Raw genomic sequence first — 24,927 nt, 5'->3', positions numbered from 1 at the left:
CAAGTTACCTTGGACGTGAAGTAACTAGCGGCAAATTTATTCACGATCGTTCTGTCGTGCGTTCTGACAATGGCCGCTCTCCTACCTGTGTGCCATATCAAATCAGCGGGGACGCGTAGCAGCTTTTCGATCTCCTCCAAACCGTCTACGAGAGAAAGTCGTCTTGGTTTAACCCTTTCACTGCTGAATTAACTTCCCTTGGGAAAAGTATGAAGATATTTGGTAGTCCTACGTTTTTTGGGTCGCTGATTACGAATCTAAAGTCAGATTTGCAAAATTCAAAATGGCGGACTCAATATGGCGATCATGATGTACAAAATTAATGATTGTTTTATCAATTATTATTAAATAATGACCAGGTCGTAATAAGAACATATGATTCTAGACGATGGAACTCGATCGAGCTGGAGAAAATTTATGTGGGAGAATGTTCAATACTACATATTTATGCTTACTAGAGATTAAACATTCATTTCTGAGTAAATTAATATTGATAGTATGGATAAGATGGAGATACAGGATGAAAAAATTAGGAAAATAAAGCTAAAAAGTACAAAAAAATCAAATTTCGGCCGTTTTTGTAGAAATATTTGTTTATAAAAAAAAATCTAACCTGTAAAAAAATATTGAAAAAATATATATTTTTGTACAACATCAGAAAAATATTTGGTGAAAATTTCAGATCTCTACATTCAATACTCTCCGAGGAATCGATTTTTCCCTAAAAAAAAAAAGTATTATTTTTCAACTTTGATTTGTTATAAATAATCACAAATGAATAATTGAGTATAAAAACTTATTGGAGTATGTTGGACAACTATTCAGTTATCTGGAAAACTCAAATCCTCGATTAGTTCTTCAAAATTATGTGATTTACAACGGCAAATTGAATGAAGAAAAGGTGGGAAGTATACTTCCCACTAACAGTGAGAGGGGGTTAACCGACAAGTTGCCGCGGGAGTCGTGCGTTGAAATACAACCTGCGTACATGTCGGGGCTCGGAATCATCTTCCTGATCGCTCTTTTCTCGACCCAGCCTCTGCTCGCCAACGGTTTCCTCACGGTCGGGCAGGTACCGTAAATGACGTAACATTTGTGTTCGTTCACGGCTTTCGTCAAGACCTTCAGCAGGAAACTGGTCCTGACCTCCACGTCCGTGATCAATCGTAAGTATTCCCTTAGTACTATTTTCCCGTTGTGCTCGACTCCGTTCTTCTCCGTTTCCAACAATTCGTCGAGATCCTCGCGGTTGCAACAGATCTCGGCGTTTGCGGTCTCCACTTTCTCGGGCGCGCCCTGCGAATCGGCGGGCAATTTCGGAGCCACTAGGCTCAATTGCAGCTTTTTCTCCGCGTCGCTTTTCGGGGAAATCTGCAGTTTCATAGCGGCGAGTGGAAAAGCTATCGGCGGAATTAGCGAGCATATCAATCGGCGACATACGGAATTCCTCCGATGCGAACCTGCCAGTCTTCGAAGTGCTTCCTGATTGTATAATTCCTCGAAGTCACGGTTAACCGCCATTTGGATTTGCTGTCAGCGCAACTGGTCGCGTTACCGTCGCCGTCGCGATACATTCTCCGTTCGGGCTTGCGCAATTTTCGATTGCGCGGGGCTCCCTTATTTGCGTGCGGAAACTCTTGAAAAATTTCTCCCTGCCGACTGACAATTTAGGAAGCGACAATTCACCGCACTCGCTTCGGCCCTATCGATTATCACGTGAATCGATAACCTACATTCACAGTTTACAACGTGAATCCTTAGCCTAGGCTGACAGACATTTGTCGCGGCCGGAAGCATACAATCCCAAAGTTGCGTGCAAATTTTCTCTTCCTTTCTCATCCTCACGTCTCTCGCGATCGATCCCCAACTGTCCCAATTGTTAGCCGTAATTTTTGTATCTCTTCAGCGCCTTCTTCATGGACTCGTCCAGGTACTTCTCCACCGCAGGATTTGCAAACACCGGCCTGTAGGTCTCGATGCTTTCGTATTTTTGGTCCTTTGAAACGATGGCGCACAATTCGCTCGAATGTTCTTCGCGCTTTTCTACTTTGAGGTGATTCAAAGCTGAGTCCTTCGACTGATCCGTCGAAGGAAAAGCCGCTTTCGATAAGGCCCCCTCGTTGCTTCCGTTCATCTCTTCGATCACTTTCTCGACGTTCTTCAGCAAGCGTTGATTCTTCGTCACGCGTTCCTTCGCTCGCGCGACGTGCTCGGTTCTGCAATCAAATGTGTCTACGTTGAAAGAGAGATTTCCACTCGCCCGCCCAGACATTTCGTTATTCGGGGGATACTAAACGGGGAATTTGACAGAGCGACGCGAATTCGAATGACGAGGGGAGGATCACGCAGTGAATTTCCGGCCCGCTTTCGCGGGCTTTCTTTTGTTTCGATGCCCTCTCGTTTACACCGCACGAGTCACTCGACGATGGAGGAGTAAAATGACCGCTAATGGTATAATCGTAACATTTATTAATTGTATACATAGATCACTTGTAGATAGAATTGAAGAATCGATCAACAGCAATAAGAGAAGAATAACGGGTAACGAATGCGTTTCATATAATAGAGTTCCTGTTTCCTTTCCTCTTTCTCTCTTTGAACTATTTGGTCAGGCTTAAACCGACGGCGTACATGTCAGTGATGTCCGTCAGGATTTTGTTCTTCTTACGGTACGTCTGTTTCTTCGGGAAGCTACTTCGGGTTTTACTCTCGGCCGTCGACGTGGCTGTAAGCTTGGCCTTCGCCGCGAACAGGGACGGCTGCGGCGTCGCCTTCGCCGGGATCGCCACGTTCCTCTTGTATTTCTTCATGGCGTCGCGCATCGCGGTCTTGACGATCTGCCGGGAGAAACGAAGTAGGAGTGATCAGCGAAAGAGGAAGCTAGGGAATGTCAGACGATCGGAAAATGAACGCGTAAGGTGTTATTTTCGCGAGGGAGCGTACCTTCTCTTCGTTCTTCCTCGCCGGCTTCTCAGACTTCGGCGCCATGCTCGTCGATTGTTGCTGAAGAGCCATGATCTTCGAGATCAACGTCTGCCTCGTCGGCATCGTGTCCGCTTTGCCGTTCACCGTTCCCGTAAACGTGCGCAGCTTCCGTGCGGGTTTGTGCGACGAGCTTTTCCCGTTGTTCGCCTTGTTGGCCTTGATCAGCTTGCTCTGAAGAATACAACAGAAGACACGTTATACTTCGAGCAATCGCAGCTTTCGCTGACCATGACCCTGGAGCGACGTTTTTCCCGTCTAGTTCTAATGAATTACCTGGACGTTGGTGGACGACTTCGTCTTATTGATGGTCGTCGTGCTGACCGAGGTGCTTCTCGTGACGGTTTCGACCTTTTCGTCGAAAACCGACGTCTTCGAGGACTTCACTGGCGCAGTCGCCGGGACTGCCAATCTCAGCTTGGGCGAGTTCAAGTTGTAATAAGAATACAATTCTTGATCGAGCTGGATCTCCAGTTCCTCTATCAAGTCGACGATCACCGGCCCGATGTTGCTGTGTACCAGCGACTTCTTCTTCGTCTGACGACAAACAAATATTACCGATCGCTTGCACACCGTCGCGAATCGTTTCTCTGTATCATTGCGATCCAAGCTCCCAAAAGACGCCTAGAAACCGGAGGACGTCATCTAGGCGCCTCTGAGACGTCTTTTAGGAGTTCGTGATGTCTGGGAGGCTCACCAACGGGGACTTCGCGATCAGGCTGACCTTGTGATCCAGATTCGTGTTTGATCTTTTCTCGCACGTGGTGATGCGCGTGCCTTGCAGCGACAAGGCCGCGCCGAGGTACGGGTGGCAGCTCGGCATTCGTTGCTTGTAAGCCAACTCGAAGTGTCCCGTGTCCGCGTTCTTGTCCTCCCGAAAGTCCACCACGACTGCCGAAAACAGAAGCGCGATCTCCGTCATGATTATGCGCAAACAACAATGCAAATAAGTAAACATTCGACTCGACCATCCATCACCTTTGATGGTGTCCTCCATCACTTGTCGGCATAATCGTGTGGTGACGCTGGTGGAGTAACTCATGTCCGGGTGACTGTTGATCTCAATTAACCACACCGAGAAGTCCTCCATGACCATGAAGTCGGCGCCGTACAGCTCGAAACTGTTCTTCCGTCGATCCATGGCTTCCTGACTGGCCAACAACGAACCCACCAGGCCTTGCTTCATTCCGGGGTAGATCAACTCGTCCCATGCCTCCCCGTGACCTTGAGATCTGCAGAATTTTCATAAGAATCTTTGGATGATTCGGACTTTCTTCCCGAGTCTCACTTTGGTCTTTGCAAGAAGTCATCTACGTGCAGAAAATATTTCAGGCTCCTGGATATTCGCCGCAGCCATATTGAATGGCTCAGAGGTCAATCATGGCGTCAGAGGCGAGGAATGACACACTGAAGATTCTTGCGTGCCGTTTCCAAATAAAATGACACCTGTATGAAGAAATACTTTGGATCACTTGAACGTACTTGTAAAATGCTCCGATAGTTATCCTGTTCTCTTGATAGCTAATCAACGGTCATGAAATGACTGCAATATGGAGTAGAGTTGTAACGAAAGTGGTTACAATGAAAGCGAATGCGAAAGCAAAAGAAAAAAGAAATTTCTTGCGAATGCGAAAGTGAAAGAAAGATCTTGTTTCTTTCTACTCTGAGTGATGCAAATGATTAAATTAGTAACTTCCCAGACAACACGATGTCCAAAATCGAAACATAAGACGTCTTTAAGTAGTCTTAAAGACGTTTTATACTATGACATCTTAAATTCCATTCCCACTTCATCATAAAAATACCATATAAAACTGGATTTTGGTTTCATTGTTATTATTATCACTTATCACTTACCACACTTAGTTGTGTAGTTATTTAATTGATATAATTTATATCAGAAGTTTACTTGCACTTATTCCTTTTCAATAAACACGTTTAAACTCTAAAGTCTAAAGTGTCTCTAGACTGGCAAATCAATGAATGAAACATAAACTGCATTCCCCCGCCATTCAGTGTGTCCCCAGCAAAGCTGTGAATCCCGCGGGCTGGACAAAATCTTTCGCTAAAACTTTCGTATAATTAGTTGCGATAGCGAAAGCGAAAGCGAGGCTCTAAAATGAAAGTCTCGCTTTCGCATATGCGAAAGCGAATATTCGTTACAACCCTAATATGGAGCCTAGTCATACGCATGCGCAATCATTCCGTATGATCAGGCCTCATATCACATTTTACGGCTGTTAATGGACTATCAAGGGAGAAGTATAGTTTTCGGAACATTCTTCAAGTATGCTCGAAAGATCTGAAGTATTCTTTATGGATACAGGTATCCTCTCACTTGGAAATGGAACGCTATAATTTTCAGCGTGTCATTTCGTCGCTTCTGACGTCACAATCAAGACGACATCAAGAAAGATCTAACCTAAAAGAGCTTGAACATTTTTTGACTCGGATATTGAGAAAGAAATAAAGAAGAAGACCTCGTTGTTCCCTTCTTATACAAGGTATTTAAGAAAAAGGTCCAGAACTTTAAGAGCAGATAATATTCACAAAATGGAGGAAAAAAGTCCTAATAAACGAAAAATTAATATCAGAGTTATTATATATATATATATATAATTATATATATATATAAATAAACAATTATTTATTTTAATTCAAGCAAGTGACTTGCTCGCTTCTGGTGCTTTTGTATTCTCTGATGTAATCTGTCCATGTCATTTATCGGTGAAGAGGGAGTACCATGCTTTAAAGAAATCCCTAAAAAAGCCTCTTCGCTTTTTCCCAGAATATAAACAAACATCTATTTCGTTCCTATTTATACATACATACACACACACACACGCTTCACCCAATCAATTATTAATTATCCTCGTGCACAGTAAACAGTTGCAGGGAATTGTCACAAAGTTTTCGCAGTAAGAATGACATCGTATTATTCTAATCAAGAAATGGCTGAAATGCATTTCATGTATGGCTGTGCACCAGAGGCGAGTAAGTCACTTACCTTAATTAAAATAAACAATTGTTTATAGCTCCGACACAATATTAATTTCTCGACCCATGTTTATCGGGACCCTTTTCTCCGTTCTATGAATGGACTCTCAATCTGCCCTCAAAAGGTCCTGAATCCTTTTCCTAACACTCTGCATAATAATATCCGCCATCAGCGCGTCTCATACTTGAGGAACTCTTTGAATGCCGTGACGTCCCACATATTGTCCGCGGGTAGCGCGGGGTCCCTGTCGCCGCAGTTATTGTATTTGCATTGGATTGCGTGATTGCACAGATGAATCGACTCGTGGAAGTCGTCCAGGCTGAATTTCTGCGAGCAGAAGCGCAGGTAGCTCTCCCTGCGAACAGGCATCAATCAATCGACGGAGCCTCGGCCTCTTCGACCTCTGCCCTCTCCCCCGCCCCTCGACTGTTCTGTCGCGCTCTTTGTCCCAATGGCATAATTAGCGCGCGACATTAGAGCGCGGGTGTGACGCGCCTCTCCATCGACAAATCGCCCAGGTATTTATATCCGACCGCGCGGGGGCACCGGGGGGAAACGGGGTCACGCGCTTGGACGTCTCGGTACGGTACAGAGCGAGTTGATTATTAGCCTACTTTCGGCGCTACCATTATCTCTTACGGGCCCCGAGCTTACGTTACCGCGCGGCCGCTAATTGTTCTGCCGTGAGCGCGCTGTTGCAAAATGCTGTGACTTGTCTGTCAGGTATGCGTCCCCGATGCCCGCGTACCTGTACATCCAGAGGGTCAACGGCTGCGCGCACGTGACGATGAACCATTGCCTGATGTCGAATTTGGTGCTGTGGATCAGCAACGGCCGTTCTGCGTGAACGGGAGGGGGGGGGACAGAAATGAATTCGCTGTTAAGGCATGAACGACGGGAATCGACTGTTGTTATTACTCTGATTTCGTTGGCCTCATTTGCGGCTCATTACCGATGTACTTCTGCACCACGTAGCGCGCGTCCGACTTGCCCGTTGGGTTGATCCTCGCCACCACGTCCTCCAGCTTGTTCATCAGCACGATACCGCGGCCCCGGCTCTTGTTGCCTGGCTTGAGGATCCACACGTTCATCACGCCGTCCATGTCGAGCTGCGGCCAATGCCTCTTCATCTTCCTCAGGATATGCTTCGAGGCCAGGACGTATTTCTGTCGGCAAGCGCGACATCATCTTTCTCGAACGACATGAGCGAGTCGCCGCGAGAATAAATGGCAAAGATAAGCATAGATTACGATTTCGCTGACGGATATCTCACGTTAAAGGGTACATTGGCGTGAACGAAGAGAGCTTGTCCGTGGACGATCTGATAATACCAGCCAACAAATTGGTCCCACTGGTGAGACCAGACTCGCTCGCTCTCCTGATCGATGTCCTCGTGCGACTTGGCGCTGATGTAGTCGTTGCATCTCTTGATCGCGAAGTCGAGCGCCTTCAGGGGTATCGTGCCATTAGGCGAGTGCACGGCGTTTTCATCCTCGGCGTTGACCTTCGCTACTAACCACTTCAGCAGACTCAGGCAGCCTGTGAGTCTAACGAAAGGTTTTGCGTGTGTTGCATCAGTCGGTGTGTTTACCGAGTAACCGTGTTGAGCAGCAGAGTGATGGCAATTTCGGATAGCAATTTCGGTTATTCAGGCAGAGAAATACTCTTGGACTGCGCGAGAAGTTCGTGCGTTTCAACGCATGTGTATGACATCTATATATCTAATCGTCCATCGTGGATTTGTTTCCGACAGTTTCGTGAACATTCCAATTCACTTCAGTTTAGGTTATTCTCCCCGAGGAAGCGAACTGGAATGTCGTTTAGCAAACGTTTGGTTGAGGTCGCTTGAACTTGTGCGTTATGTTAAGCTGTGAAGATGGAGAAGACAAAGATGTACTTTTGACACATGGTGTTTTCCATTACAGTAAAGGGAAAAGTGCTGTGCAGACACCGAAGCAAAATTGTAAAGTTTATGAGTACGGTGGCATTGCTTTATCAACCGTTCGCAAGTGGCTCGCTAAGTTTAAAGCGAGTAATTTTGACCTTGACGAGACGCGCTCTGGAAGACTTCCAGCCACTAGTGATGACCAAATGAGGGTGCTAATCGAAAATAACTCATGATGCACGACTTAGGGGTACAGTAGAGATCATAAACGCGTTTCGAAAAATACCCAAGAGATCCATGCAAAGTTTTTTTTTTAATCCAAGAAGCTCATACGCACTTCTCAGACAACTCGACAGTCCCAGTGCTAACCTAATCTAACAGTACAGATCTAATACTAATAATACCAATCTAAGACTTCTGGGAAATTGACTCTCCCATGAGAAATGTTCATGAAACCTGACCTTCGACGGGTTGACAGTGTCGTGAAGCTTCCTCACCGGAAATCCTCGACGAAGGCGTGCATCTGATCGTCCTGACATATGTTGTAGCAGCGCGGGAACAGAGTGTTGGCCACTCCGGCTTCGTAATACCAGTGCATTTGTCGGACACTCGAGCACAAGCCCACCTGAATAATTGATTTTCGAAGGAGTGCACGCGCACTCTGCCCTAACGACTCGCAGGCACGCTCCCGCGAAGAACGTGCACCTCCATCAAGCACTGTCTCCTATCTAAACATCTCTATGTTTCAAGAAGACTCGTTTTTCCTCGCCGTTTGGGTTACCCCCCTCCCTTCATTTCCACCGACACGCAAATAGTTTTCGCAGTCGACGGAAGAAAAACAGACAAAAAATCTCGCAACACCCGCTCGACCTAAGTATTCACCTGAAGATTCACGTCCGTGAAAGTTTAAAGCGTCGCGCAATTGAACGCGAGCAACGATACCTTGGACGTGAAGCCCGCTCGACAGTATCGATTGAACACAGTGATTTTGTTATCCTGCGCGGGCCAGCCGGGCCAATCGGAGCCCGTGTTCCACAGGAAGTCGACAGTGTGATTAGTGAGCATCCTCGATATCAACTGACGTTCGTTCTGCTGATCCTTCAAGTCGCCGATGCCGGCCAGCAGGACCACGGGACTCGCGTCGACGTTGAAGTGCTGGTCGGCTGAAAGAGTCACTGTTACTCCTCGAAATTTTCCTCGTACGAGAATTTCGCGTTTTACATACCGAGGTGCGAAGAGCTACTTGTACTTTAGGGGCCTGCGAAAGTTGGCCGGATTTTTTCAGGCGTGCTCATCTTACTGATAACAACGAGATAGCGCACGCCAGGTGCTGGTAACCGTAATATCGCGCTGGTAACCGTCTGACCCGGCAAACTCTCGCAAGCGGAAGACCAGGGGGGGGATTAATTACCAGCGCTGTTTCTGCGGTAAAATTTCTCGCACCATCCCCTCTTCAGCATACAATCGCGAATGACCCGCGATTTCCCGTAAATCATGAAAGTATGATGGGCAGCTATAGCGTCCTTCACGATTTGCTTGACGCGCGAAAATCGCTCGTGAAGGGTCGGTGGCAGTTCTTCGGTTTTGCTTTCCGGGCAATCCGGTTCCTCTTTGAAAGAAAAAGCGACGAGGCCGATTATTGTCTCAACGTTGCAAGTCACGTTGCAGTCGCGTTTGCGTACGGCTAATCACGCGAGAAATGCTTCCAACCTTCGAGGAGCTTGGCATCGCGACTCGTCACTTCGCTGGTGTTCGTCACCACATCCGCTTCGACGCTTTCAGTCTCATTTTCGACATCTTCCCCCTTGTCCTTCTTGTCCTCGCTTGAGGAGTCCACGTTTGAACAGGATCCATCGTTGGCGTTCATGTAGCGCAACTGAGAACTTTCCCGCTCGAGAAAGTCTCACTGAGGTTCATGGATTCTTCATCACTTTATGGATTTTGACGGAAGGTTCGAGCAAAGGACAGTCTTGTTACAATAATCTGAAAATACTTGCATAAATTTATTCACGCACGTACACATAATCGATTATACAGGGTGTCCCAGGTTTTAATGGCCAAATTGCGGTAACGTGTCGTAAATAAAAATAAGAGAAAAAGACTTTATATTTATACATATGTCGTAAGAAGCTTTATTAAAAAATTATAACAAAAAAGTAAGGAAAATTACAAATATCTCCTTTCTTCAATGTTGCCTTATCACAGTCCATAGAAACAGTACACGTCAAAACTTGATTTAAAAAATTAATAAAATTTGTAATATTGTAATATTTGTAAAATTGTAATAAAATTAATAAAAATTGCATTCGCTGAGATAAAGTAGGATCACAATGCAAAATTTACAGGGTAGTTAATTCAATTTTTCTACGTCGTCTCGGTCATATGTTAACAAACATGATCAATATTGGAACGTTAATAAAGTTATAATAATAACGAAATAATCGATAATCAGAGCAAATTTCTCTCGTTCACGATACATCTCACTTTTTTGTTATAATATAACGTTATAATATATAATGTTTTCTTCTTCTTATTTTTATTCATAAAACACACTAGCGCGGTTGGGCCGTTGGAACCTGAGACACCCTGTATGCACCCAGCCGATACGCTTAGTCGACTAGACAGTACATCGTTAAAGTTTTACATCGTTAAAAATTCAACTTTGTTATTCAACACGCAATATCAAATCCCCGGGAACAAAGTTGGACGCAAACGACGGCTAGCGAGCGAAGAGCACGCGCTTAATTTTCCATAAAGCCCAACGGGTCATGACGAGCTCACTCACTGCGCCACTTTTGATACCTGTTGAATCCTCGATGCATGCCCAACGATCGGCGCATCCTTCGTGAACACTGAGGGGACGATTATTCGCGGGAAATTAATCAGCGACTAATCACCATCGATGATGAGGATAAGCCGCCAAGAGGAAAGCCAAACAAAAAGAAAACGGCGCGTGGATTCGCTTGAAGATGAAGTTCTGCTGGAAGTGAAGGTAAGACTGAACGACGACGAGGACGACGCGGAGGTAACGGCACGCGAATCAGGTGGTGGAATCTGACATTTCGCAGGTGCGCGCGCGTGCCAGGGGTGTTTTAAGATGCTCCTGATGATGGAAGCGTTTAAACGAGATCGTATCGACACCCCGTCGAGTTATCGACGGAATTGCTTGAGCAAACCCCTCCCGACGCCGACCCGTCAGCCAAGCCGCTAAAAAGGAACCGGCCAGTCGGGAAAATCGCGATTCACGAGAGAGCAGACGAGAGAGCGTCTCGTTGATTTCGCCGCAGGAAATTCGAGCCGCCCCGAGAAATCAGTCCGTGGACCGTCGCGGCTGCAGAAGTGCATGGTTGTACAAAAATAAAAACGATTCATTCGCCCACCCTATTTTTCAATGAACCGCTTGCTTAAAGGAGCAGCGGACTCCTCCCGGGTTTAGGGGAGATAATTTTCTCGCGATAAGGATATCTTCTAATCGTCGCGCATCGACGGCGCTGTTCACACCCTCAGGCTAGATCGCAGTCTCGCGTTAACCTGGGCAATAAAGACGGACGAAACGCTCCTGAGCACGTGAGCCGTGCAGCTGGTGGCCGAGCGGGAGCTTACGAGCAGCGTACCAGGCACCTTTGCACACCCCCACGGCGCAACCCCCGGCGCACGTCAGCGACGAATATAGGCGAGGAAGTCGAAGCGATCGCGTGGTTAATCGGACCACGCCGCTCGGACCGACCACGTCGGCTTTTGCGTGTGCCCTGACCCACTTACCGCGGCTGCATCTCCCCGGCGGCGGCTTGATGAATCGCTCGAGGCCTGCTATCGCTAATTGCACCCTGAGCGATTGCGATCTCTCGCAGCCCCCGATAACGTCTATTTCGGAAGGGCCGGGCGAATCGGTTCGCGAATCGACGCCGCCAAGACGCCGCACGCGACGGGCTCTTCAAGGATACTCCGAAATTTTGTAGGGGCGAGGGGGGAGGGGGGTTACAGACGGTGATGGCACACGGGGCACCAGGAAATTGTGGCTAAACGGATGATTCGGGTGGTTAACATGTTACTCTCTCTGACGGCCGGCGTTGGAAAACAATGCGGAGTGAAGTTGGCGAAGCCAAGTTGGGTGCGTATGAATGAGTTGCTGCTAGACTTCATAACATAATGGCTTTATGACGTCTGATCTGAAAAACAGTTCGACAGGTCTCAATCGAGCAGGGCTAAATTTAGATAGCAATCCGCAGAGAGAAATTTCAGTCCTGGCCACGATTAGCTACCCCCTAGATTGAATTTATCCAGCTCGTTATTATTAGGCTGTGCCCGTTTCCTCCGAAAGAATCGCAACAAGTTTATTAATTTATTAATCTTTTTTATCATTTTACTGGTAACAGAGTCCGTTTATGCTTCGTCAAAACATTTACCGACTGTAGGTTATTAAAAACAGCGAAATCTTTTTCTATTTTAAAGTCTGTAAAGTTAGAGTTTATTATTGGATTATCAGCGATTATTATTACCGAATAAGCGCCGCTGAAGCAATAACATATCTAAATTTTGAGTCTTCTCATTATTTACCTTGAATCGGTACTCCGCACCCTTGATTGTCGATAAATAATCCAATAAAAAGCCTAGCCTAAATGACAAAGATAAATGCCGATATTAAGTGAATGCAAAAGTTTTTTTTTTCACATTTTTGAGAAAACCATCATAACTTTTGCACACCCAATAATACAATATAAAATATTTTTGTCCTTTTAATAAACTTCGGCGATTTTTTGCAATCAATCACGATTCGTTCGGTAACTATTCGGTTAACCGTGCTTTAGGTATTTCGATGAAAAATTTGGCGGCATGTTCTATTAAAAAGGAACATCAGGAAGGTCGCTGTGTTCAAACTGTCATAATATTCTTAAGCCTTAATATTGAGTACAAGTTTAGTATTTTGTTTAGTATTTAGTTAGTATTTTGTAATTATATACGAATTCCTTTTTAAATATTAACATAAGGCTACTATTGTGACAAACTTTTGTCACAGGATCGTTTTCCCAATTTTAAATATTAATAAATAACAAATTAATATGTGCAATTAGAATATCTTAATGACCTAATTACATAAAATGTTAAGTTTATCGTGCAAGTAAATTCCGCTCACAATTGTCGCATCGTTTTTATTTCCAGGAGGTAGCGCAAACACACACTCGCTCAGCGTATCCACTCGCAAGAACAGCCATGAAATGAAATAGTCATGAACTGAGATGAAGAGGAGAAGATACGTCTAAATAAAGAAATATACTTCATCAGATATTTTGTAGGCTCCGGTCGTGTTCTTCTCAGAAGTTACGGGCGGAACAATAGCTGCGTTCCGGTCCAATGAATATTTGAGATCCATTCACTTCTCGCAACAGGAGTCAAACTCGACTCTTTATTTTTTAACGTTGCCGTTTCTCCTCGAGAATTACCTCTGAAATTCCTACGTCTGGAGGCGACTAATGCGTAAATTGCAATTTCCGGGCGCGTATTTTTCATTCATTTCGAGTATATCACTGGTTTGCAAAGTTTTCGGCTGAAAGAATTAAACACACGTTTATATACGCTTGAGTAAACACGAAGTGCGATATACATCTGCGTTCATATCGCAAAAATTGCGCGCTATTACCAGTACAACAATCCTCATCGAAGCGCTCCCCAAAGCAATACCCCCTATTGAAGCGGATATTGATCATAATAGATTAGAATGCCTATTAAACAAGAAAGGTTGAAGTACTTATCTTGATTTCTGTATACGAGCATGAAATGCTGGCGTGTATTAAATTAACGATAAACAAACAAAATTTAATCGGTATACGTCGCTACATACGAATTATTACTGAAAATCACGGAAGGACGTGATGCAATGTTGCGTCAGATGGTAAAAAGTTGTATCAAAACTCCGCCGTGGCGAAGAATGTAAATTATATTTGCGACTTGTTAATGCGCTTCGTCGTATATATGTTTTACCAGTTGTCTAAACGCGTCTAATTTTATTGACATAATTGTTACAATATGATCATATGTCTCAATTATTGTATATACGATGTATGTATATACAGGGTGTCCCATTTTATCTTTCGCATTAAAAAATCTCGAAAACTATGAAAGATATTAAAAAACGCTAAAACACGTTTTCCATGATTTCGAAGGGGAAAGAGAATGGCATTATCAGTTTTTTATTTGGAGGGCATTTTCAAGGTTGAAATCATCAGTTGGAAGTCAACTTAATTTTTTTAAATGGAAAGCCCAATTTTTTATTATATCTTCTTTTTCTACCAATTAATTTTAACAACTTTTGTCTGAAACATTTTTTTATTTGCCTAATATTTTTTGAAATATTTAAGGGAAACTTGGTAACTTTTTCAACATTTAACTTACGATATCTCGTTAACTATTCGTCGAAAGAAAAAATAGTATTAGGTTTTTTGCTTTATTTACTATCAAGAATATATTACTATAATTTAATAATTTTGAAATTTGCAAAGGTCGATAAGTTAATAAAAGTTAGGCACTATTATAATAAAAAAAGGGCACTATTATAGTAATATATTTTTGATGGTAAATAAAGTAAAAAAGTCTAATATTATTTTTTCTTTCGACGAATAATTAACGAGATATCGTAAGTGAAATGTTGAAAAAGTTACCAAGTTTTCCTTAAATATTTCAATAAATATTAGATAAATAAAAAAATGTTTCAGACAAAAGTTGTTAAAATTAATTAGTAGAAAAAGAAGATATAATAAAAAATTGGGCTTCCTATTTTAAAAAATTAAGTTGACCTTCAACTGACCTTGAAAATACCCTCCAAATAAAAAACTGATAATGCCATTCTCTTTCCCCTTCGAAATCATGGAAAACGTGTTTTAGTGTTTTTTAATATCTTTTATAGTTTTCGAGATTTTTTAATACGAATGTTAAAATGGGACACCCTGTATATTGGAGTTTTTATATTGACGCTCTATTCATTACGCAGTTCTAATTATCCTGTTCTTCATCACGATTCATTTATACGAAAAACTTTTGAAAAAGTACGATCGAGCAAACGTTCCGTTCGATTTCACATTTAATGAGCCAAATCCGCTTTGGACTTGACTCAAAGGGCGCAAAATTAATAAACGCTACAAACATCGAGGAGATTATATTTCAAGTTTAGAAAACGTGCTTGGAAAAGGAAATGATGCGTATTGAAATATAAATATTGAAATAAAATGATTTTGAATTATGTATAAATAAAATATATTACAAGAAATATAACAACGGAATTATTGACGAATTATTCTGAAGTACAAAAAACAGAGTGATTACACATATGCCGTCTTCCACATTGTAGAATTTGTAATTGACTGCATTGTGCGAGGGAACATTTGAACGTTCATATCTTGAACTTGGCAGATCGCTTGTCCGAGTGACAATTAGCGAATCGCACTGAGAGAGAAGGAATGAAAGAAACAAATGTTATAATAAAAAAATATTGTAATATTATAATAAAATACTAAAATATTATAATAAAAACATTTTTTGCTACGTAAACAAAAAATATTGAATTTACTATTTCGTGTAAAAAAACATATATATCCATACATGGAAAAATAACAAGCGATTACGTAATTTGGACACGATAAATTGTCGAAAAATAGATTATCGACACAAGTAAAGTAAAAATAAAATAAAAGCGCAGAACTTGCCTATAATAAATGCACGCAATTAGGTACATTCAAATGCAAAGCCGGCACGAGCCGTCCCCGGATTTTAAGCACGATCATTAAACCCAATCCCCGAGAAGGAAATTTTGTTTGTAAATGACACGTGTCGCGAAGCTTTCAAACTTCAATTACTGCAGTTTCTTTCATGACAAATAAACCTTTTCTCTCAATTCATCTTTTTATTCTCATCGATACTAGCATTACTCCCTTTCTCTATTCACTTTTTTAATTAGTGAAACTAAGCGTTGTGAAAACAAAATTGTCTCAGATGGCTTTTTCGTAACGTCGAGACTCGCTGATTAAAATTAGGGAGGGGAAGGGCATAATATCGACATTATATTAATAAGAATAAAATAAATGTGAAATAAATGTATAATAAATGTGAAATCGAATATTCTTTTCACAAGACTTTGTTAGTGGAAGAGTGAATTCTGAATATTCGTTGAGAGAGATTACATGTGTGTACTTATGATACGATTTCTTGAGTTTAAAGTTATTATGATATTTCAATTATATGGCATGTGCAATGTTATAACATGCATTAATATAACATGCACAATTTATTGTATTCTTTTTTATTATTAATGATCGTAATTTCGTCGAAATTGCGGCGAAAAATATGAAGAATGCCATTCGAGAGAGCCGTCCATATAATCAAATTGCATTATGATTGTATTATATAAATGCAACATATTTGCATTCTAACAAATGATTGGAGTCGATTGAGGGGCAGAAAATTTCAGGAAATACATGCGGGGAGATACAAAGGGGATCGATCATAAAAGCAACGATGGCCCTGGCGGGTGTGTAAAAATTGCTATACCCTGACTTTGAGGTTTTTCATAAACGAATCGTAGCAACGAGAACGGGTCGTACGTGATTTTTCCCAGTTGTGTTCCCAGCGGCAGTTGCTCCCGCCTTCTCTCGACGGTTTCCACCCAAGAATTTTCTTCCTTTTTTCACCGTCGCTCGCCTCGTATGCCGTACGATTTTCGCGACAGTGATCAAAATATTGTCTTTCAGTGGCGTTTGAACTTACCCATCCGCGAAATGTGAAACAATCATTTCCTTTTCTCATGATGTCAAGCCGGAGGGAAAAACTGCGCCATCAGTGCATAAATGAACACATCGTGACCGTGTTCTTTGAAATACAATTCTAATATACCATCGATGCGCAACGCTGGTGAAAATCCGAAAATCAATCAACGCATCGCAGTACGATTATACACCAAAAAAAAAGTAATTTTGGAACAAGCGGAATCATTTAAATTTTAGAGGATTTTACTCTCATATATGGCCTCAAGAAAATTTCTTTCAAATTAAGAGGAAAATATTATAAATATATTATTTTTAAAGTTAAAGGGATTATATGTTATATATATAATGCAGATCTTATTGATTTTAATATAAATTTCCTTTTATATATAGATTATTTAATCTTTTTTTAAGAAGATTATTATTTATCCTTACTGTACTTTATTTTTATTGGTTATACTGGTTAATTTGAAAAAATTATTATAATGTATAGCGAAAGTAATATATATATATAAATGTACTTCTGGCTCCAGTTCTACAATAAGTAGGCACGAATGAAATAAGATCATTATAACAAATAAATTTCCAATCAGTTTTGTTATGGATTTCATAGTTACAAAGATGTTCATCATAACCAATTGTATGAAACATAGTTAAAAGAAAGGATATATTATTCAACTTCTTGCAAAAGATTATAAACTATATTTGATCAAATATAAATTATCTTCGTTATATGTTACGGCAACACACATACCTTTTTTAAAAAGCGTTCCAAATATTCTGACCTATGAGCATATGGTTATTTTTTCGTTCATGTTTCGAGGTAGAGCATAACTGAAGGAAGTAAGCGGATTCAAATCAACATATTCCTCTTCATATAAGAGGAAAATTAATTGATATAAGAGGAAATCCTCTTGAAACAAGAGGAAAACAGTTAGAATAATATCTAATAAATTTTAAATGAATGGTTCACTTTAATCGCTTTATCGAAAGAGGAAATCCTTTTCCTGCAAAAGGCTTCGCTTAGAATATGAGACTATGGGAAAAATCACTTTACAAATAGAATACTTTTTTGGGGGGTATACATTTCACCGAAACGGCGGATTGCCTAGGGATCACCAAGTGTTTTTGGCACCCGATATCAATTTTCGCTCTCTTCCAAAGGCTTTTGTTACCAGAAGCTCCGGAACAGACCGAACCATTTCAATGTACAACTGCGAGCTTCAGCTTCTGACCCTTGTGTTTAAAACATTGCTCCTGCAACGTGATCCTTTTGATTCTCAGTTGGCACAGCTCTCAAGCTTTCTCGCCGAAATCAACTTCTTTTCACTTGACGTGACCTTTCGATATCGTTTTTCTCTCTTTTCTAGTTCTACTCTAGTTTGGACATCAAAATTTCGTTTCAACGTTCTTGGTTTCGTTCTTCTCCGACTGGGACGTTTCTTTTCGTTTAACAGTTTAATAGTTATTATTTCTGCAATTATTATTTCTGCATTTTGTGATCCATATTATTCGCGTAGTAATTTTATCCGGAAGTGAGATCAACTCTCGGCTTCTCACTCACGATTTTTGCTTGCAAATTCTCAGGAGGACAAACTTGGCACGTTTTTGTGTTTTCCTTTCATATCGTCAATGAAAGCCGCGCCCTTATATTTGCCCTGGGCATTCGGTAGTAATAGCAAGGGAGAAAACTTTCCCTCACATTATACACAATTCACAAACCCATCTTGAAAATAATCCCTGGCTTTTATCTACATTTTCCTCCAATATATTTTCCTAATTAAAGATTGATTCTATCAAGTGGCGCAAGGAGCAAATTTCGGAAGTTGCTGCCGCATCAAAAGAGGAAATAAAATGCAAAGAAACTGCCCTTCCAATGTTCGCGATTCGGTGAACATTTTTAACGAAAGAAATAAATTAAAATCGAGATTATTCCGAACCTCGTGCAATATTTTAGATATGATTATTAACCTGTAATCCGTGAAGGATTCCGTGGGGAAGGTGTACCTTAATCTTCGCCCGGAGGATTTTTTCTATACTTGTTGATCCACGTGGCATATATTCTTCTCTGTCCATACGCAATAACTGCTCAATTATTTCGTTGTTCCTCATCGGCGATCAATGGCTCCCCATCGGCGTTCGCAAATGGTCCCGTTGGTTGACGACGCTTCCGTAATCACGCAATAATTTGAAGGAGACGCCCAAGTCTCTCAGGGCGAATAGAAACGGAATCATCAGGCCTGCAGCAACGAAATTTGCTCAATTGTAGGAGACAACGGGACGTCTGTGATGCTACCTCTCTCGCTATCTTACAATTTTATTTCATATAGCCTTCGCGTTGTCCTTTGCTGTATCGCAGTGAAACGTTGGAGTCGAAAATTGAGAAAGAGCGGGAAAATAACCCGAAGGACTAGACTCATCCTTAGAGAGTGACATTCGCAGCCCGATTTTATATTACAATTAAAATTACAAATTCATGTTTTTTCCTACTTTTTCAGCAGAAAGTTAATCAGAAAAGTCAGTCAGAAAAAAGATTTAACTTTAAAGAATTCTTTCCGGATAATTTCATGATAATTTTCTCTCATTTCCCTATAAAGGAACATATAATCAGTAAGAATAAAGTACAATAAGAATAAATAATAATCTTCTTAAAAAAAGGATTAAATAATCTTTATATATAAAAGAAATTTATATTAAAATCAATAAGATCTGCATTATATATATAACATATAATTCCTCTAACTTTAAGAATAATGTATTTATAATATTTTCCTCTTAATTTTAGAGAAATCCTCTTAAGGCCGTATATGAGAATAAAATCCTCTAAAATTTAAATGACTCCGCTTGTTCTGAAATTACTTTTTCTTTGTGTGAAGAAATAACTCTTGCAGCATCTTAATACCTAAGATATAATCTTAGGCGTATGAAAGCGGGATAGCTTTTGACTCCGCTCTATTTTCTGGTTCTGTTATTTATTATAATTTCTCTCGAAAAATACCACGAAAAATAGATGCGAGTCCGTTCCGCGTATAAATGGCGTAGCATTGATCGCCGATCTGTGTATCCAGAAATGTAGATAAAGTCAGAGCAATATTTACAATTTCTCCTTTATCAATACTTATCGTACTTTTTCAATACAATTAATACAAAACAACGGCAGCGATAGATCGCGTATTGAGACGGTCCGTGTGCTTTCGCGCCATATTAATACCTGACATTTTAATTCAACTTTCGGCTAGAATTACATTTCCTCCCTCTCCTGACTCTCCCTCTTCTGGCATTTCTCGTATGTCATTGAATTTCGTCGCGCCGCTTTTTGGGAAACAATCCAATTATAAACATAAAGTGCGAGCACATATTGTCATGTTGACCGCGCGTAATTCGAGTCCGTTGTTTTCGCGCTCCGCTTTTATTGCATGCGACGTGCGTGCGCGACCGCGCATATTTTTGTTTAATTGCGCGTCGCAATCACTGAGTGAGCAGGAGGAAAAAAAGGGGGATGGACAGAGGCGACCATCTATGCATACTTGTGGCAAAGATATAGACTCGCGGAAAAAAGGAAAGAAGCTCCCAGAAGATTGTATCAAATTGCTGGCCGCATCCATTTCATCAACCTCCAAATCTCCGCCCGTGACAAATAATAAATCGAATTCCTCATTATGTTGTATCCCCCTTCCCCCGTCTCATTAGGTGAGCCAAAAAGTAGTGTGGGAACAAGTAATTGGAATCAGAACATCATATCTGAAAACCATACCAAATCGATGGTTCTCAACGCTGGATTCCGATATTCCTAATATTTCAGCGATCTTCCGTGCGGCATAACGTGAACGTTATTTTCAGTTAGACTGCAGATTTGATTGTTATCAATTTCGACAGGTCTGCTGAGAACGCTTATCATTCTTAAGACTAAAATCTCCATCACGAAACTTTCTGAACCATCTTTGTACCATCCTTTCATTCACGACTATGCGTATTTCATTGTTGTTGTTTGTTCTGCATTTTTACCTTTGCGAAAATATAAAACATAATTGCACGAAAATATATCCTCTCGTTGTTCATCTTCAGAACAAGACAAGCACTAAAAAAGTTGGAACGGATATATTTTTTTTTTAAATTACACGCTAAAATCTCAACTTTCAAGAGGCACGGTAGCAATGGCTGAACCGATCAAGGTTTTATCAGTCCCAATCGATTCGGCCTTAAAAAATAGGAAGAAAAGTGTCCTTGTGTTTTCTGTGTACGTTGTCTCTAAGTGTATTTTAAGATAAAGTCCGAATCACGGAAAATTTCGATTCAGTAAGAAAGTAAGAAACGCTAGACGACAGAGGAAAAGGGATTTGTGCATCTCACTTTTCCAACACCAGAGACGTTATGAGCGCCTCTTATGTTATGTTTACTTTTACTCTTCCGCGCGGCTGGTTCCCCGTCTTATCTAACTGAGGCGCTTTTTTTTCCTCGGAATGCTCCCTCCTATACTTTCTCCTTCAATACTTTCTCCTTCAATTAACACTTTTAATGCCGTTTATCTTCCTATTACTAGCGGCGTAAGATTAGCAGAGAACAGAGGCGCGGGTGAATAGTAATAATGAACTAACGAAATTAAAAGTCTCGGAGCTGGAGGGAGGGGAGCAGTCCATGGATAGAAACATTATAGATTAATGCGGAAAGTTTCGATTAGCTTGATTGGGATTAGAATCAGATCTGGAGCGAGTATCAGCGAATTGGAATTTCGTGCCACTGCTCCCGCTAAAAGCAAATCCCATCGAGACGGAAGTTCATAAAACTCCACTTGACAAGACTATTTGCAATGCACGCAATGCATGCGTAATGAACAAAGTTTCACTACGCTGTAAATGCAAATGGTGACACTTGTCATTTGATTGCTGGTCAGCTGGGACGATCTGATCAACTGTGCTGTCGAAAAATCAATACCGGTGCTTATTGACTCGTTGTCCAAGGAGATCGCTCTTCAATTTTAAAGATTGCTATTTTCAATAGCACAGCTGATCAGATCGCTTCTGTTGACCAGCAATCGAATAACGGGCGTCATTTTTACATATACATGTATACCAAATTCAAATTATTCTTTTTTTATATATGTATGTAACATACCAAATTCAAATTATTTTTTCTCAAGATATATATGTGTGAAACATATAAGTTTTTACAAATAAAACTTATTTAACTACAAAAAAGATGTGATATAAAAAATATGATCCAAATCTCGAATGTGTCGAAGTCATATCGAAACGTTGAAGTCTCATTTCCGCGATGCTAATTGGTCATTTCGATGCCGCGTTGCGACCGCCTTCGTGTTGTTTGCGGCTGTCATCGCGGCGAATGACAGCTGAATGACAGTTTGTACGAAAAGAGTTATAATGGGATTATATCACATTAACAATTTTATAACATAAAATAATAAGCTATAATTTTTTTTCTTCTTTCTCGCGTAATGGTAATAAATATAACGGGAGAAAGAGAGAGAGAGAGAGAGAGAGAGAGAGAGAGAGAGAGAGAGAGAGAGAGAGAGAGAGGGAGAAAGAGGGAGAAAGAGGGAGAAAGAGGGAGAAAGAGGGAGAGAGAGGGAGAGAGGGAGAGAGAGGGGGAGAAAGGGGAAGAGAGAGAGAGAGAGGAAAAGAGCGAGGGGGAGATAATAGTTGTGGCATAAGGAATAACCTACAAATTATTTTTATAAATTATTTTTTTCTTAATATATGTAATATTGAATAATCGTCTCTCCCTCACTCTTTTTCTCTCCACCTCTCTTTCACTCTCTCTCTCTCTCTCTCATTCTCTTTCTCTTTGCTTGGGAAGTTTTTCTATATCCTAATAGTGAGAAAAAATTTTAATCGTGAGATAAAATATTTAAAAATTGTGTTAGTAGAAATATAGTTACGTTCCCAAAGATGGTGATAGTTTGTAATTAATATCATTATTCATAAATAAGCTTTAAATAAGAAATTAGTAACTATTTTTCTTACTAATTTAATTCAGTACGTTGAATATTATGCTGAGTTCTATCATTATTATATGAACAGAAAACACTATCCGCGACCAAATGTGATTGTAGAATTTCAAATTCACCTCAATGATGGGAAGTTGTGTTCGGAAACTATTTTAGCATTATGTGATCGAGACTGCCCATTGTTCCTAACTACCATGATTTAAAGCGAAGCAGAACATATTTTAAATACAATAGAAACAACTTTAGATATACATGACTTTAATATTACAACAAAAATATATTTGACTCCCGCAAAACGTGGAAAAACACCCAGACCGCGTATTATTGTATAATAATTATTTAATTACATAAAAAATTTATACATAATTTAGAAGTTTACTTTTTTATAATAATTTCTAATTTTCTTTCTGATTTATTAATGCCGTCTGATTCATTGTAATGTGGGTCTGTATGTGCGTGCCCGCACGCCTGTAAAAGATGCAACAATTTATAATTTATTTATAATTTAAATAAATCTCAAATGGTTATAATAACAAATTTAGTTGCAGCTACATTGTTCTGCATTAAAATAGTACTTATAAATTCAAACAACACTCTACCATGAATAAAAAATCTTGTATGTAAAACGTACCATTATTCACAGTTTTACGCCCTTATGAAGAATGAATTTCCCGAGCACATCCGCGTCTGTTGCGAGCTTTCTGTTTACGCGCCTCGTGTTGACATAGTTGATGATGTATCATCTTGAAGTAATAAAATGTCAATACAAATCGCATGGCTGGAAAATTCCCATTTCACAAACATATATCCCCAACAGTGTAAAACGAGAAAAAGGACGCAGGAGTTCGCGTCTCCGCGAGTTCTCACGGAAAAAAAGCCGGGATCAAAGCGTTTTTCTATCGTCCTTCCGTTTCACGTTCGTCGTTTCATATATCGTTTCATGTCGGGAAATCGCAGGAAATTGTCGTTACGCACTAGATTGGAATCTCGCCGATATCTCTCGTTATTCACGCCGCGTAATTCGAGCCGCGTATATCGATCGGGGGGTCGGCCATGTCCAAATCTAATGCAATAGTATAGAAAGAGATACAAGCAATAAGGATATGAATTAGCAATGGGCGGCTTCGGCTCGATATTCAGAAAAAATCGATTTCCCCCTTCCAAAAAAACAATTTTTTAAATCGATTTGTTTTTACCCGTTTTTTAAACAAATCGATTCTTTCAAACGTTGACGATCAAATTGAATTATTCATTCAACGAAATAATATCGATGAATAAATAAATCAACGAATTGAAATTCGATTCTCTGTCGAAAATAATCGGTTTGTACAAAAATCGAGCAGAAAGTATTGAGTTATTGAGTTATAAAAAAAACCTATTTTTCGAGGAAAAAAGTAGATTTTTTGAAGATCGAATCGAGATTGCCCGTCGCTAAATAAATAAATAAGGAATGAAGATAAAACAACAGGAAGCAAATAAGGCGTGAAAGATGTTCATATTGGCATTTTTTAAATCTTGTCGAGAATGGAATATGCGGAAAGCGCTCTCGGCTTGCCATGGTTGCTAAAGGTCCTTCGCAGGAATGTTGCACCAGCAGACGGCCGCGTCAGGAGCCGACGGCTCTCCGTTTCTTCGGCTGCTTCTTTGATGGATGAACTCGGAAGCCTTCGATCATTCGCACCTTTGCGATACATGCCACAATAACGAAGTTCTTTTTTATTAACGCAAACAGACGTTTGACGAATAAATCGGGCCACGATCGGGCTGCGGCGAATTCGATCGACGAAATTATCGACGAATATTATAGTGTGCATAATCGAGAAGATAATTAGTTAATAATTTCTCACGTACATAAATCCTATTAAGCGCTCACGTTTTCTCTCTTTGTACGATTCGACGTGAGATAAAGTAATTCCTTCCCAGTCGAGGCGGGAAAAAACGAGCGTGTTTAAACAGGCAGAAAAAATCTATTTGCAAGGACTTTATCTCAACATAGTTCGAACGTGACCGAATCCGAACAGAAAAGAACAAATATAATTTGTAGCGATGACATATTTGCAAATAGTTAGTTTTATACTACCAATTATGACTGCAGTTAATAAGGATAAACATGTAGCTGGGGAGGGAATGCTGACGCAGTTTCCTCAGCTTCCCTCACCCCGGCCAACCTGGAAGGCACCCCGGAGGGGTTTAATCGGTAAAAGTCCGACATAACCCCCGTCCTTTCCCAAAGGGGCGAGGATATCCATGAGGATTTCCCCCCAGTGAACAAAAAAGGACAGTTATGTAAATAAAATAACCCTTTTATAAAATGACTGTGTAAATTTAATACTTCAGTCGTTACGTC

General features: G+C 40.8%; 1 protein-coding gene across 3 annotated transcripts; it reads right to left on the bottom strand.

The window, feature by feature from the left end:
* Window positions 1–2,466: 2,466 nt before the first annotated feature.
* On the bottom strand, window positions 2,467–10,898 carry LOC105180492 (tubulin glycylase 3A). 3 transcript variants are annotated; one of them, XM_025301506.1, is made up of 14 exons: window positions 10,651–10,898; window positions 9,576–9,848; window positions 9,277–9,474; window positions 8,808–9,028; window positions 8,363–8,490; window positions 7,254–7,527; window positions 6,933–7,146; window positions 6,729–6,819; window positions 6,165–6,335; window positions 3,961–4,214; window positions 3,680–3,873; window positions 3,259–3,519; window positions 2,944–3,156; window positions 2,467–2,837 (listed from the first exon to the last, which is right to left on the bottom strand). In XM_025301506.1, the coding sequence occupies exons 2-14, from the start codon at window positions 9,730–9,732 to the stop codon at window positions 2,601–2,603; spliced, it is 2,613 nt and encodes an 870-aa protein (XP_025157291.1). In that variant the 5' UTR covers window positions 9,733–9,848; window positions 10,651–10,898; the 3' UTR covers window positions 2,467–2,600. The 3 variants fall into 3 exon arrangements, with proteins under 3 accessions (XP_025157291.1, XP_011134876.1, XP_025157292.1); XM_011136574.3 differs by having other exon boundaries at window positions 10,668–10,898; XM_025301507.1 differs by having other exon boundaries at window positions 3,707–3,873; window positions 10,668–10,898.
* Between the last annotated feature and the right edge of the window lie 14,029 nt (window positions 10,899–24,927).

The sequence above is a fragment of the Harpegnathos saltator genome, unplaced genomic scaffold (genome assembly GCF_003227715.2).
Source record: "Harpegnathos saltator strain DR-91 unplaced genomic scaffold, Hsal_v8.6 scaffold425, whole genome shotgun sequence".
Lineage (NCBI taxonomy): Eukaryota > Metazoa > Arthropoda > Insecta > Hymenoptera > Formicidae > Harpegnathos > Harpegnathos saltator.
This window is presented reverse-complemented; position numbering and strand designations above follow the sequence as displayed.